Source organism: Nothobranchius furzeri, chromosome 9 (genome assembly GCF_043380555.1).
Source record: "Nothobranchius furzeri strain GRZ-AD chromosome 9, NfurGRZ-RIMD1, whole genome shotgun sequence".
Classification (NCBI taxonomy): Eukaryota; Metazoa; Chordata; class Actinopteri; order Cyprinodontiformes; family Nothobranchiidae; genus Nothobranchius; species Nothobranchius furzeri.
Window position 1 is genome coordinate 36,327,187 of NC_091749.1, and position 16,913 is coordinate 36,344,099.

A 16,913-nucleotide genomic window follows, 5' to 3' on the forward strand; every position below is an offset into this window, starting at 1 on the left:
AATACAAAATGACAGGATTAAGGTCGTTTTCATGATTTTTCTTTTTCTCAGATTTTAGGCTGGATGGAAACTACCAGAGGACGGCCATTTTCAGGTTTCATTAGTTTGACTTAGGACTTATGCTGCATGACAGCTGCACCACTTGCAACATTATGTACAGAACTTTTATTTTCTCTTTTCGTACCCCTACAAAAGTCAAAGAACATTTTTCATAAAGACGTGTGCAGTTATGGTCTTCCCTTTGGATGTTTCTCAACTCTAGAAAAGATTTTTAGGCAGTTCTACTTGACCAAACATCAAGTCAGAAAAGCATCATGGTCAAATGTTGTTCTAGTAAACAGCAAGAGTCAGTAAATAATCTTCAACATTCATCGTCACATTTTGGTTGGTGTTGGACACAAGAGTCTGTTAACTGCTGAGAAAACAGGATTAAATAGATGGTTCTGAGAAGACGAAGGGAAATGGGGGGGGGGGGGGGGACTCTTATACTGAGGGACTGATAACAAAACAGGCACAGGTGATCTGATGGCTGATGGGAAACAGGTGTGCTTGGTTAGTGACTGAGGGGGAAAACCACAACTTTACCAAAAAAAAAGCCTTCTTGGCTAAATTAAACGTTATGGTGTGCATTTCTTTCCCTATTTGGTAAAATAACTTGCTGACAAATTTATCAAGATTTAGTTTTAGTGATTTATTTACACTGACCTGAGTGACTCTCACCATGATTATTTTATTTACGTGCAATAAACAAAATGAACCTAATCTCTGAATAAATGGTAAACCATTCTATTTAGTGACCAATTGGGATTAATTAAATATTGCTTTATTAATAACCATAATAAAAGTGTACAGTTGCAATATATTGAAGAAAAAAATAGAAACTTTAATGAAACAATAAAAAACTGTTTTTCGCACATTTAAAAAAAATTTGGAAAAGTATGTTGTATTTATAGCCCATCAACAACTTCAATTATCATCACACGCATGACGCTCCTCAGACAACATGGACAGAACCAATAGTTTATTGTACAAAGTGCAGCAGAGAGTCCATCATTACAGTCTTTATTAAAACCACTTCCCTCTGTCGTTAGGGTGAAGCCCATCAGAAACCAGAATATATTTCAGCAGCAGCCATGTTTTGGTGATTTCTGCTGTGGCCTCATCAGAACACCCAGTTTGCTGATTGATCTTACATCTCATCACAAGCAAGAGAAAAAGAAAACATCAACAATTCATCTACTTTGCTCTCTATTTCACTCATGCTCAGCACTCTAGATGTCTCAGTTCTGAGTCTTCTGGATTGGGTTTTTGAAAAGCTTATTTCAGTTGTCCCGAAAAGTTGACAACTGTTCCACTGGCATGTTTAAGCACCAACAGATGCTAAAAGGGCCAGATTTACCAGCAGAAGTCCACTCACACCAGCTTGGGCAAATGTTTAAATAAAGTAGCATTGCATTTGTGGAAAAACCAAAAAGAGGATACATAAAGACGTAAGGCTTGATCACAGCTCGGGGACCACTGCCCTGAATGCTTTGTTGTTTTCCTTTCTCAGTGTGTCGTTAGCAGGTTCAAGCCTCATTTACACCGAGTCTGGAACGAATGTTGATCAGAATCCGTGCAGCAATAAAGACTGAATCGTTTACCCTAATCAGAGCATTTACACCAGCGGCGGTGAGAATCTAGATGCGGAACGGCAAAATCTTTCTGCATGGTTTCTTTATTTCCAGACGCCGCATGAAGCTCATTCTGAAGTTGCAGACTTGAGGAATTGCATGAGCCAGATAGGAAGTGAGACATGCGGCAGCGAGGTGCAGCCGCTTCAATTCAAAAATAAAACTCGTGCTCATCATTCTGTCGGCTTCTTTTGTTGTTATTAATGACAGGGATATCAGTTTCACGATGTGTGATTGTATGAAAAGACAAGTGTGGCTTTTGTTTACCAGCTCCTCTCCACACATGTAGTTATCATAGCGCAAACTTTCAAACGACTTTCCGAAGACGTTCTGTACACAGTCTGCAGTCGGTGTAAATGGCCTTCCGTTCTGAAGCTGCACGGATTCTGGTACACGTCCGCTCCATGCTCGGTCTGAATGAGACTTTCTGCAGAACTTGAGGACCTGCCATAGAGCTGATTTAACAACTGAATCAGGTGTGCTAAAGCAAGGAAACAACAAAAAACATGAACTATGATAGTCCTCCAGAACGCCGTTGTAGATGAATATTAAACATGACCAAGAAGCATTGGAGGCACTCGAGCTAAAATGAACATTTCTTTTGATGAATTCATAAAATATAAGGACTTACTTGTTTCATACTTCCACAAAAAATCATCAAATGTTTTTTTAAAGCAACATTATAAATAAAAAAGTTGAAAAGTGAAGGAGCCCAAATGCTTTTGAACTGTACACTTTTCTATTATAAACCAGCTTTCACAACCATTTGGTGCTTTTCTCTCACAGCCAATGACCAAACATGCTTGGTGTTTGTGAAACAAGTCATTTTACATTTATCTGCTAGAAGCCGTCAGGAACACACCAGCATTATGCAGTCCGGTAGCAACTTGAAGCAATCGAAATCTTCCTCACCAGCAGCTCCTGGAGCTATCATCCTCCATCAGGGCCTGTGAAGAAGAGCTGGATTGAGTTTGAAAGATGATAATAGACTCCTGAGGAAACTAATCTATTTCTAAAAAAGGGGTATGGATTCTCTCACTCGCCCCCCATCTCTGCCTGTCCACCTCTCTCTTTGGAGAACTTCTCCCTCGCAGTTTCACAATTGAAACATACCAATTAAATGCACTCTGGACAGAGAGGCATGTGTTACAGTTTTATAAAAGGAGCTGTCTTCATTTTTTGGATTTTTTTGTATATTTTATAAAGCTCGTGGAGTAGTTATTCTTTTATGTACAGCCTCATGCATTTTCATAAGAAATCTGTTGGTTTATGCAAAAGAAAACAAAATTATTATGAAGACAATTGACAAATAACTGCAAAAAAGCGGATCCCCTTTAAAATAAACACGTTCTGTTCTGTACATTACAGAGCTCACTTATTTACATTTGCTGAATGTACAGAAACTTAATCTATTAAACATTTACATTATTATTTTTCATGTTTGCCATCATAAATAACTCATTAATGTTAATGAATGTCATTTTTGTTATAAAAACAACAAATACTTTCAAAGCCATCAGAACACTCTATTACATGTAGAATCGACAGTCTTTCCACACATTTGTCAGCTTTCCCACCATGTTTCATACAGAGTGGAAGCGGAAGTCTTTCATGTTTCGCAGCCAGTTACTCTCACAGTCTCTTTCATTTCTGGATGAATAAACTTAAAATCAAAAATCAAAATTTAACGCTGCTAAAAGACAGCTGTTACAGGGCCAGGATCATATGTAAACAAGCCAACACCAGGACCCAGATGGCTCCGGTTAGTCTGAGGTTGCCAGAGCTGCCTTCTATTTCTGAATCCTCGGCAGGTGGATGATGATAATGATGATGTCTGTAATCACCGGTCACATCTGGACTCACTGTGAAGAGAGCAGAGATGAAAATCACAGGCTGAAGAATGCTTATTATCAATATGACATCACAGGAGACAATCTGACAGAAAGGACAAGTGTGGTTAGTTTTACAATGTCACTGTCAGCAAATTCCATAAAACCATAAAAGACGATCTATCGCTGAACTATTTCCAGCTCCTCTTACCCTGTCTGTGAAACATTCCCTAAAGCCAGTTTAACAGGAATATAATGGTTTGCATTCAACCTTGAGAGTGCAAAAGCTTTTTATTATTTCAAAACACCTTCAGTACTCGTGCGGACTACAAGCCCATTTGGGCTTGTCTCCTAAGTATGTTACAGCGGTAAACCAGGATTTTTATTTTCTTCATGTTCCAAGCACTTATGAGCACCACACAATCCATGTGCAGTTAAGTTTCATATTCAAAATTAAATGCATTGAAATTACTTCTATAGGTGGACTGCCATTTGCCTTTCATGAAGAATGAGCCTGAAGCAAATGAAAATACTCCTGGAGCTGCGTTGGATTTTACGCAAACACCATGATCAAGAGAGTGGTATTTTGTTTTTATTTACCGATGTAGAGATAGTTGTTACGTATGAAAGTGGTAGATTCTTTACCATCTAATTAACACAACATAACTTTTCATAGACATTCAAGGCTGCACCATCTGTCGAGGCCCAGACACCCAAAACAACCCTTTGCCAACGTATTGTTCCTCACTGGAGACGCAACAGTTTCCCTCAAGGTTCCTGCCATCTCGGCGTGAAAGCCAGACGTCAACATTCTTCACTCTGAATAAGTGAATCCATGACTTTAGAACCACAAGCTTAAATAATCATATGTGATTAATGAACAAGATGTTTAAATGAAATCTTTGAATAACCTGTGCTTAAATCAATGGATTTAAAATGAATATTGTTCTTATAATGATCCATTTATTTCACAGATCAGTATGTGATTGATTTAACAAGTTAATCATTGTTTACACTCACACACATTACAATAAGATACTCATTCAGGTTAATAGTCACCTCACATAAGAGTTTTAAAGATTCTCATTCACAAAGTGTTAAAACTCTTTGTATCTGAAGAAGGCGTGGCTTTCTGAGGGATGTTGGTAAAGACTCCAAATGTGTCAAATTCTGTTTTGCCAAACTTGGCCAGAACTCATAACATTGTGGTTTTTTAAATCAAGAATTACTTCCCGATTAATTCAGTTTCTAGCTGTCTCTCGAACTGGCCAATTCGGGAACAAGCATCTTCAAGACATCTCTTTTGACATGCAGTCAAAAGCCTCTTTGCACGCTGCAAGCTGACACAGCCAGACGGCTCTTTTAAGAGCCAAACATCCACCTTGGACTCTGACAAGCATTCCAGCTTCCTGTTGTGACTCGGAGACATCTCAAGAACGCACGGGTCGAATCGGAGTTAACCTATGAGCTTCGGGTACCTTGACGTCAAGGTTCAACCAAACTCCGACAGTCTGGACCTACACCGGGGGTCTCCACAAGGGTATTGCAAGCACGACAGATTGCATCTGATGGCTTTTATCAATAACCAACTCTCTAGTTTATAACCAAACAACAAATTCTTTTACACCCAGATTTCACAAGTTCCCTCAGATACAAAGAACACTGCTAAAACATCTAGATTCCATCACACCACCTCACATATCACATTACATCTCATTTTTCATATCTTGTCATGTATAAATTATTAATTCAGTAAAAATACTTAAATTCATTTTAAAAACTATGTACCTGACTCTGTCTGAATTAATATGAAGTGTGTTTATGGTCCCTGAGCAAGTAAAAGTAACTATAATCTTCTGATTAAACATTCACAGATCAGATTGATATATCATATTTATATGGAATCATCACATCTAATTGGTCACAAATAATTTGCAGTTATTCACTACTGTGAAGTTATGTTGGTAGGTGAATGGTTAAAGGTTAAGAAGGAAAAAATTAAGGGACCACATTTGCAGTCACTGAGCAAGAAGCAGGGTACACCCTGGACATGTCCCAAATCCATCTCAGGAACAGTACAAACTCACAAGCATGAGCACACAATCACACTAAAAACCTAAGCCGGGAGGCCCAGACTTCCTTCTCCCCAACCTCTTGGGCTAGCTCCTCTGGGAGAATCCCAAGGTGTTCCCTGGCCAACCGTGAGACATAGTTCCTACAGCATGTCCTGGGTTTTCCTTTGGGTCTTCTCCCAGTTGGACGTACCAGCAAACCTCACCAGGGAGGTGTCCAGGAGGCATCCTAATCAGATGCCTGAGCCACTTCTACTGGCTCCTCTCAATGTGGAGGAGCAGCGGGTCAACTCCGAGCCCCTACCGGTTGACAGAGCTTCTCACCCCATCTCTAAGGGAGAGCCCAGCCACCCTGTGGAGAAAACTAATTTTGGTCGCTTGTATCAGCAATCTCGTTCTTTCGGTCACTACCCAAAGCTCGTGACCATAGGTGAGAGTAGGAATGTAGATCGACCGGTAAATCGAGACCACGTCATTTGCAAACAGCAGAGTCTCAATACTTTGGCCACAAAAACGGATCTCCTCAACACCTTGGCTGCACCTAGAAATCCTGTCCATAAAAGTTATGAACAGATTTGGTGACAAAGGGTAGACTTGGTGGAGTCCAACTCTCACTGGAAACAAGCTCGACTTACTGCCCGCAATGTGGACCAAGCTCTGGCACCCATATAAGAGGCCTGGTACCCCATACTCCCGAAGGACCACCCCAAAGGACCCCCAGAGGTCAAAGGCATTCTCCAAATCCACAAAACACAGATTTGTTGGGCAAACTCCCATGCACCCTCCAGGATCGCCCCAAGGGTATAGAGCTGGTCCAGTGTTCCACAGTAAGGATAAAAACTACATTGTTCCCCTTGGTTCCTGGTTTGACAATCTGCCGGATCCTCCATTTGATCAGCCAATTATCGTGTACGTTGGGATTCTGGAGGAAAACCTGAGTAAGAAAACGTACACCTCCAAGGAGAAACGTGGGCACCTGCATGAAGGCCTGAGCTGGTGATTAAACCCAAGACCTTCCTGCAAGGCAACACTGCTATCCAACGTCATCACTGTGCAGCCACACAGTGTTTCCCCTAGGAATCTTTCCAGCTTGTGTGTGTGTGCGTGTGTGTGTGGGGGGGGGGTGGGGGGGGTGGGGGTGGGGGTGGGGGTGGGGGGGTATGACACGTCTCTAAACAAAGTAAAATTTTCTAGTGCAGAGTGGAGACGACCCATAGAAGCACTGATTTGATCTCTTTTCAGAGAAAAATAGAACAGGTTAGATGCACCTAATAAATCAAATTACTAACAAACTCAGGAATCTGTTGCTTCACTGTTCTGGTGCTGAAAATATCACTAATGCGGATCAAAGGAGATACACAGATGAATGCACCTCTTATTTATTATTTGGAAACTACATTTACTGCAGCTGGCAGAGGCAGAGATTGTTTCTATTGATACACGGAATTTACTGAATCATTGTAAATTTTAATAGGGTAAGACTGCAGGAGGGAGCGGTAAAATACAGGGGGTCCCCAGCAAAAACAAGAAACTTTACGAGTCTGATGAAACTTGCTGGTGTTCCTTCAGCAGGCCCGGTGGCAGCTCCAACGACCCAGTGGCTGCGCTGGGTCAATGTTATCGAGCTCAGTCCGGTGTCTGTGCAAGATCGGCTCGGGGTCCTTCGACTGCCGATGACGTCAAAGTACGACAAACCCACTCGGACAAAATACACTACACATCTATACTGTTGGAAAGAATTTAGCAGTTTCGTTATTAAAATGTTTCTTAAGATGTAAGTTTGTGTTTATAATAGTATTTGTAAAATAAAACACTATATTGTATTCATAATGTTGAACTCCTCTTTGAGCACATCCCTTGAAGGATCATAGGTATTAGCAACACATGTGAAATTGTATTTGCAGGAAAGAAGTGTGTCCCATTTATTGAAGTATTTTGTGTTTAGAGTTTTTGACGTCTTGTCCATGCGTAGTTCAGTTACGCTCATAGCTGCTATAGCCAAAACTCTGGAGTTAAAAGTTTTCTGGCTTTACTAAAATACCTGTCTGTTCTTATTTGATTGGTGGTAGTTTTACTTACTATTAGACTCCAAATGTAATCATTTGGCACGTTTCTAATTCATAATTTGTAATAATGTAGTCGGTGATATTAGCATTAGAATTCCTATGGGTTTTTCCACATATATTAGCATTGCGCAAACCACTCGCTGCCAAATTGCAGCCTTGGCGATTAGAAAATCTTCTTTTGTCACATCGCAATTTAATTGCACATGCAGTTAATCGTTCAGCCCTAATATACACGCAGCTCTATGCTAAAAGTGTATTTTCAAAGAGGTTATGATGGATTTCTTTGTAAAAGTTGTCCATCTTTCCAACAAAAAGATTTGCCTGGACCAACGTAACGTGATAACAATGTAACCTGATTACGTAATTCCGTAAGGTTCATGTTCAGCCAATCAACTACTTTGACGTCATAGGTAGTCAACGGACCCCGAGCCGATCTTGCACCCGAGCAGATCTTGTACCGACACCAGCTCGGCCGTGAACAAGCCGAGGTGACGTCGTGCTCTGCTTAAGAAGAGGTGTTATTTTCCCGCTTCAGAAGAAGCGTCCAACGTGTTTTTACGCTTTCTCCGAGACATGTCATGTCACTAAGTTGTTAGCGCCGTGCGCTAACACGTCAATAGTACAGCGTAGCCTGCTGGAGGTTTTAAGGGTTCCGATGAAAACACCCGACCTCTCAGGCTGCTCACACATCGATCTTAAGTTGCCGCTGTTACGCTCACACCGTAATACAGTATTAGATGCGGTTAAAGTCAGACATGAAAAAATAAATACATTTTACATGAATAAGTGATGCTTAGACTGGTGGGGGGAGGAGAACCTGGCCTAATAAGCACTGGAGGAAACCCTGTCAAGATCGTCAACACTCATTTATCTTAATGCTATTGAAACATGTAAACCAAAAAGCATTATATCCACTGCTACCTTTCTAATTTTAAACTCAGTAACTAATGCTGTAACTGCACCTTGCCCTGCCTGCTCCTCCTTGCTGCCTGCCGGCTGTGATCACAAGCGACAACATAGTAGTTCCCGCTGCTTCTTCGGGAAACAGCGCTAAATAAATAAATAAATAACTTGGGATCTTGTAGGCGTGGCGGTGGGAATTCAGCCATGGCGGGCCGCCACGGCTACGCCTATGTAAGGGAAACCCTGGCCACATTTTTATCACGTCAAGTTAAAAAGTATGCTGGTAAAGGTTCTCAGTAATCCAGGTCATGGTGATCCAAATGTGTTCAAATTAGAGCAATCTCATCAGAGGAGCTTTGTCTAGGGTGACCATACGTCCTCTTTCCCCGGCACATGTCCACTTTTCACTCTCTGTCTGTGGGGGTTTCCTACAATGATCAAAATGTCTGGTTTTTCATCCAGGAGCAGGGATCGAGTAATGGGGCTAGATATCTTTCAGCGAAAGATCCAGTTTCTGCCTAAATTACAATATTTATGGACTCTCAGTGTAGCGGGATTCTGTTGAGCAGAGAGGACGCAGAGCACTTATCGTTGGCGCTCTCGCTGCGTCCGGCGCAAGATACATTCTCAAGGTGGCGCAACAAAACCTTATAATTAACACATGATTGTTCATATCTGTTTATATCCTCTGGTATTCTGTCTTTTAATCGTTCCTGATGTGTTCCGTTCATCGTGTGCTGCGGTGATTTCACCTCACATACGCAGCATCAAAATGCACACTCCACTTTGCGGTTTGGAGATCCCTTTGATCTGCTTAAAAGTAACTTGTGAGGTGAAAAAGTAAGAATCCAGGCAGCAGTTTTTCTAGAGAGTTTGAGGAGATGCAGGAAGATGAGAGACAGATAGGACAGGAAAATAGTTAAATAAAAACAAGAAAACAAAACAAAGTGTTCAAAAGTAAAATGTAGGTAGATTTATCTCCACCACATCTTTTTACCTGTATAAAACAATAAGTAATACACATGTAAAATTTATATATTTGATACAATTCAGATCACCTTCAAAACTCTGTCACACACCCAGGGCCGTTTCAAGGCATTTTGGGGGCCAAGGCAAAACAGACCCCCCCCACCCCCACCCCCCACCCCACCCCATAACTGGGCTCCCCAGAAGCCTCTGTGAAATCCAAACCCTGTCCAGGAGTATTAGTTATACAGTGTTTGTAAAAACACATCAGACATTACTGACATGTTCTAATATTATCAGATGAAAAACAAAATTGTCGGACACACTGTAATCTGTTTCTTTTCTAAACTCACAAAAATCTGTCAGTAACAAAACCGTTTGAAAGCCACTTTTTGTGGATTCTCTGAAAGTTTCCATGGAGTGTGTGACAAACTTTTTTCCCCATGGATCCTATCATCTAATCTTACAACTGAAACAAGCATCCTTAATAATCTGCACAGGAGGCTTACAGAGACTGTTGTAAAACAAAAGGTATGATAATGTCTTATTAATATAATGTTGTTGCAGCATTAAAGCTACAGAAAAATTAGATTTAGCAATACATATGCTAAATATTCACATATGAATAGTTTTAGAGCCCTTTTGTTGGCAAAATCTGAAACTAATTTTTGCTATTCACCTGGGAAAAAATGGATCCCAACGTGGTTTGTGTGGCGTTGTCATAGTGTGACATCATCGGTAGGCACAGATTTCCTGTACTCTTTTATGGAAATGGAAATATGGTCACCCTAGCTCTGTCCTTTCTGACTGGAATATGGGAGAGTACAGCTTAGAAACTGTAGTTGTCCTCAGGTTAGCCTCAGGTTTCACTTTTCTAGCACCTACAATACAGCTTTACACCTAATTCAATCTAGGTCACACCCTCCTGCATCTCATCCAAGCAACCTGTCCCATACAATAGAGCCTAATGACTCCAGTGACTCCTCAGGGGGTAGGGAGGAGGGGTATTCACAGATAGGTTCAGCTCGTTAAGAAACAACAGACAACTACTGTATATAAACTGACAAAGCTCCTCAGATGAGAAGCAAAGCATCTTCAAGAATCCAAAGAAATCCAATTGCCTTCATTTGAACCCCTTTGGATTAAAATAAAGTGACGAAAAATCAAGTAGCAGCCATGATCACCTTGTTAAACTGACCTGGTCTACATGGCTTCCCACCAGACACAAACTGAGTCAGCGGTTTAATCTGATTTAAGAGAACTTCAGTTTTCAGACTGAAAAAGTGGTCTGTTGTTTGGTTCAAAAGGCATTTCAATCCATTAATTGTAAACTGAATCAAACACAAACATCATGAACCATAGACAGGATGAAACAATGTCATTCAGGTGTTCAAGGTTCCACCACAGCGTGGAGATCAGCTACCAGAAGGCCAGTTACTCTATCAATTCCCACATGTATTTTACATGTGGGAATTGATAAAGTATGCTATCATGTGTTTTTATTTCCTCCATAATTACGACCAAAGCTATAATGCCTCATTCATATTCCACAGACGTTAGTGCCCCTGTTAAACCATTAAGGGAGTCTGATTTTCCACTGTTCCTATTTATAGAGAGCCGTTGCAACCACAGAGCACCTTAACCATCCATCTCCTCCTCCAGAGACACAACCAGGAGCATCTTGGGTGCATCTTTGTGTCAACAGCCATTAGACTGTTGCCAAGGTATTACAGGTGTTAAAGCCTATTATCCAGCATTACAAACCATAATTGTAAAAAAATAGATCAGATGATTTTTTTATTTGTTCAGCTAAGGCACTAACTGCTACATCCTCTGAGATGACACCTATCTGCTTTTCATTTAAGCTTCCTGTAGCATTTGCATTTAACAGTAAATAATTTATATGAACTGCTAATTTAAAAGCTGAGGTGTCCCCTCAGCTCAACTTGATTCAAATAAAATAACACAAGGTGCTTCAAAAGCAGCGTAGTTCTTCCAAGGACACGTCAAAGTAGCTGTTTGGGAGCCGAAAAAGATGACTTTCACAGGTGGTCCAGAAGGAGCAGTAATCCCCATCACTGGTGACCACGCAACAAGAGAAGACACAAAGTTCTAACAAAACCTGTCACTTAAGAAACCGGAAGAGCTGATGACTAGCAGGAGGTGGGTGTGATATACGCAGATGAAATGAGAAAAGCTACATCAAAATTTGAAGAATAAAACAAAAACACGAACAAAATGCATAAGGTTAAACACGCCTACACCTGTGGACCACAACAGTGTCCCCATTTTATATACATGTTAAGTTATGATGCAGCTGCTGCTTAAATGAACGCTAATGCAGAAATGCATTAATATATCTGATTTTTTACACCATTTGGTTCAATTCAACACACGTTTATGTAAACTGGGACAACTCATAAAAAATGTGCTGCTTTCTAGACAACGTGCAGATTCCTGGTTAGGTTTTTAACCAACCTCTTTGATATAAATAACATACCATTTGTTACTATAGAAATAGCTCTTCTCATAGGCACCCTCTTTTATTTATTTTTGGAATTAATAATTTCACTGAATTTATTGTTTGTGTAAAACTCATCACTGGATCCTTTTAAAGGTGTGGTTCACTTGTTTAATCTGCAGAGGTCTCTAGTAGGAATGAATGCCTTGTAAATTGTTCTCAGAGGGGGAAAACATGCCGGTGCACCATTTCCAGGAACTAGTCGTTCAGCTGAGCTTCAGACGGCAGGTTTTGAAAAGAAAGAAAGAAAGAAAGAAAGAAAGAAAGAAAGAAAGAAAGAAAATGATCTTTTATATAGCGCCTCTCAAGATAGAAATCATGAGGCCCTTCACAAGAACAAAAACCTTCCAAATATAAAAAGAATTTTTTTAAATGATGTAAACAATGGTAAAATGAAAAAACAATATTGTGATTAAAAATGTAAGGAAAGGGGATGAGAAAATAGGAAAGAGGGAAATCAGTGGATCCTGGGAAAGTGTTGGTAGAAGGTGCAGAATAAGGAGAGGGAAGTTATGATGAAGGTCATGCAAAAGCCATATTGAAGAAGTGGGGTGTAAGGACTGAGAAGATCACCAATGTAAGATGGTGCTTGTCCATGTAAGGCCCTATGGACCAGAACCAGGATCTTGAAATGAACCCTGAAGCTGACTGGCAACCAGTGAAGCTGGAGGAGAAGCGGGGTGATTTGGGTGTGTTTGGAGGATTTTGGACATCTTGCCTTGGATTAGATAACAGCAACGCAACTCTACCACTGACGTGCAACGCTGATGTTTTATCTCCACAAATAACACAAGCTTGGAGGAGCTTCTGCTGTGTGGTGGAGTTGCTAATGCTAACCTTAGCTTCTACTAGCTGAGACGTTCTTTGCTGTTTTCTGGACGAGATGGGTGAGCCCACGAATGTTAAGTGACAGTGTGACGTAGATCTGTCAGGAGTTTCACCATCTAGTTTGGATCAGAAGCTAATGCAGGAGATAGGAGTAGGAGACTGTTTTCATGTTCAGACTGCATGAAAAACTCAGAGTCACCAATTATATTAAAATATAATCATTTAAAATGGGCTTTCAGTGTCCCATGCCTTTAGAACACATCCAGAGTGATCATCTGTGCTGTCAGTCCATCCCAGATAGGTTACATATGAGATGTTATCAATCAATATTAGTTGCTGTGATCAATTTTTGAGTAAAAATCATTACAGGAAGCCAAAAATGAATGCTGATATGAACCTGTGGCAAGAGAACACTAAAAGGTTAAACTCATCCTTATGAACAAGCCTTGTCCCCTTGACATCGTCCTGATCCACCTGAAATCATCTGGACAGGAGCTCAAACAGCCCCCGCACCTCTAAAACTACTCCCTAACAGATATCAGTTCAGACAGCTGCAACACACCGGCGGTCAACACCCATCTTGTTGTTTACATGTCTTCGGAGGCCTGAAGTGTTGGTGGGGTGGAGGTGGTGGAGGGGGGTAGTGTCTGTGTCCCTTTGCCAAGTGAAATAGAGCATCCTCTTTAACCCTGCTGATGGAGCCGCAGATTCCATCGTGGTTCATCCCCACGGGAGAGAAGAGAGGTCGAACCCAAATAGATGACCAGCTGCTCCAGGACTTCTGAGTTTCTCACTTGGGCCCGAGGGTCATAAGTCTGTCATGGGCAGGATTAGTCTCACCAGCACCCTTTCAGAGTCTACAAACGTTCTTCTATCAAGGTTGATTTTACCAGCTGAAAAATAAGACCAGCTGCAGATAGCTTTTGTTCTCCAATTCTACTTTTTATGGCACAAGAGAAATAGACTGCAGGAACTAGCACTACATTATTTTGTAAAAGCAGGCTTTGATCTCACACCACTAAAAGTATCACATTTATTACCAACAAGACCCAAGTTTATGTTTAAGCCTTTGATGTATAATGGACACTACAATGGACAGGTACTCAGAATTGTTTTCCATTTTTTATTTTTGCTATTAAGCACAGCTGTTGAAGACTTTATTGCATGTGAGCCCCTCCATTTGGACTTCAGTAAGTCAAGCCAACATATTTCATGTTCAGAATGCACGCTGTCCACCGAGGTGGACATGTAATAAATTATTTGTAAATTATTAAACGTAACAAAAGATATTTGTTGAAATTTGTTTCATTCACACCTAAAGATGAATGAAAATAATTGTTAAATAAATCATGGTTGAAGATTTCACAATTCATGCATCAAAGGGTTAAACTAATACAGGTTAACTGCTTCTTTTATTTTCACCATATTCCACCAGATTTCCTGGTAATGTCTCTACATGTTTTCTTAACGATAATGGCTCCTCAGCACGTATGGGCGCACGCATGAGCTAAAATAAAAGTGTATGCTCGTATTGCAAAGTTAACTGCTTATTGATTCACTGCCACAACGTCCCCAGGAAAGCTATTTAAAGGTATACAGCTCACTGACAGTCTCTACCCAGGAGCACTGAACTTCAGCACCTCAATCAATTTCTCTGACTGAAGCTTCTGAGTTTCTAATGTAGCAACAAGCTGTAGAGAGAATGTCTGTGTGGTGAATGAAAAAAACTCTGCAAAGCTAACAGCATATTTTACTCCAACAACATGAAACTGTAACTTAAATCAGTGTGAAACCTAAAACAAAGCTATTTGATGCTTGCTTTATGTGGAAGGTATCTTTGGAGTTTGTCAGCTTTTCGCTGATTTTCACTGTAATATTTTTAAGCACCGCGGTTTTGAATCAGAAAAGGGCAGCATGCCTTCTCCAGGTTTCCAAGTATCTCAGGGTCTTGTACACGAGTGAGGGAAAGATGGCGCGCAAGATCGACAGGCGGATTGGTGCTTTGGGCGCTGTACCGATCTGTCGTGGTGAACAGAGAGCTTAGCCGGAAGGCAAAGCTCTCAAGATTGCAGAGATCACGGATACAAGCGGCCAAAATACAGGGTGTCTCCCTTAGACATAGGGTGTGAAGCTTGGTCATCTGGGAGGGGCTCGGAGTAGATCGCTGCTCCTCTATAGGGAGCCTAAGTCACTTCCGCACAATGCGTCCCCGGAAGAACGAAAAAATGAATGCAAGTCAATGGGGCTAAAAACCCTATTTTCTAATTCCACTTGCTTTATGCCATGGATTCCACATATGATGTCCGTGAATTTTATAGATGCATTTTGATGCCAAGAACGCGTTTATTTTCGAACAGGGGGAAATGCTATTTTAGGATTTGTGCGACCATAAGTCCAGGACTACAAATGTGCTTCACGAAAGTGACGTCATCAAACCAGACACGGAGAGAACTGAGGAAAAAGGGCTGTAAGTTCAGCAAACTTCCCACTGGAGGAAAGAATAATCATAAATCTGGTAATTTGGTAAGTAGCGCTACGTTAGGGGAGAGGAGATTATGTGGTGATGTCATATATGCAACGTGCCGATTTCTGGTGTGTAGTCATGTTAATTACAAACTTTTACAAACTGATAAATCTCAAAGTACGTGACTGGCGTGGTCGAAACACCCATCATTAGTTTTCACTTAAACTGCAGTACAACATATATGTGATCCAGGGCAAAGTGGATTAGAAAATAATGTTTTTAGTCCCGTTGACTTGCATTCATTTTTTTTTCGTTCTTCCGGGGACCCATGATGCGAAAGTGACTTGGACTTCTTATATCGAGAAGAGTCAGTTGAGGTGGCTCGGGCATCTGGTTAGGAGGCATCCAGGAGGCCTCCCTGGTGAGGTTTTCTGGGCACGTCTAACTGGGAGGTGACCTAAATGAAGACCCAGGACACGCTGGAGGGACTATGTTTTTCAGCTGGACAGGGAACGCCTTCAAATCCCCCCAGACAAGCTGGCCCAAGTGGCTTTGGAGAGGGAAGTCTGGGGCTCTCTGCCTCGGCTGTTGCCCCCATGACCCGACCCTGGGTAAGCAGATGAGAATGGATGGATGGATATTTTTCAAGATTATTATTATTATTATTTAATTATTATTACTATTTTTCTAGGGATCAGCACCTAATTAAAGTCATTCATTTACAACAGTTTACCCAAACTACATCTTTAAATATCAAAAACCTATTTTATCATTAGTACAAATCTTGCAATAAAACTAGAGCATTGCTATTCCATCTGGTGAATACAACTTACACAAGTTGTATTTTTACACAAGTGGAAAAAAATGACAACAGAAAAATTATCCAACAGTTTAGGCAAGCATGAAGTTAAATCGGATTTTGGGACAGCTCTCAGGAAAAGGCTAACAAAGCTGATGGTAAAAGCAATTACTGGGGACGTTTTCCATTACTTCACGTAGAAGAACCCTCCTCTTCTGCATTGATCCCACAGTTTTAAACGAGTAGGGTGAGAAATTTTTTTATAAAATCTAAAAACTATAAGACTTCAGTTGCACCCAAACAGGTGCGGTAAGATGCAGCTATGAGTTCAAAAATGCAAATACGATATTCATTTATTAACAAAACAGTTGTCAAAATGAATAAATCATTTAGCAATATAACACCCAGCTGTGCATGAAAAGTAATCTTCAAACCTGTGAAAGAATTTCTCAAAATAACATGTATAAGTAATGGAGCCCATATCATCTGCCAGGCACACATTTAATTACAAACAAATGTGTTATTTAATAGCACACACACACAAACACACACACACACACACACACACACACACATACACACACACACACACACACACACACACACACACACACACACACACACACACACACACACACACACACACACACTGGATTGACTTTAATGGTACTGCCATCTGTAAATTTCAGGGTTTTCTAAGTGGGTTGTGTTTATGAATGGTAATGAAGGTCCAGGAGAAGGACCATATTAATGCTCTAAAAGCAAAACTGCATCCTAATATAACAACCCAGC

At 40.8% G+C, this 16,913-nt stretch overlaps 1 protein-coding gene across 1 annotated transcript in view; it reads right to left on the reverse strand.

Moving 5' to 3' along the window:
• Positions 1–862: 862 nt before the first annotated feature.
• Positions 863–16,913, reverse strand: part of gpc5a (glypican 5a) — a 209,695-nt gene continuing 193,644 nt past the window's right edge. Inside the window, exon 10 of the mRNA XM_070554823.1 lies at positions 863–3,535. Coding sequence (XP_070410924.1) covers positions 3,381–3,535 — 155 coding nt within the window. The 3' untranslated portion in view covers positions 863–3,380. The remainder of the gene's footprint in view (positions 3,536–16,913) is intronic.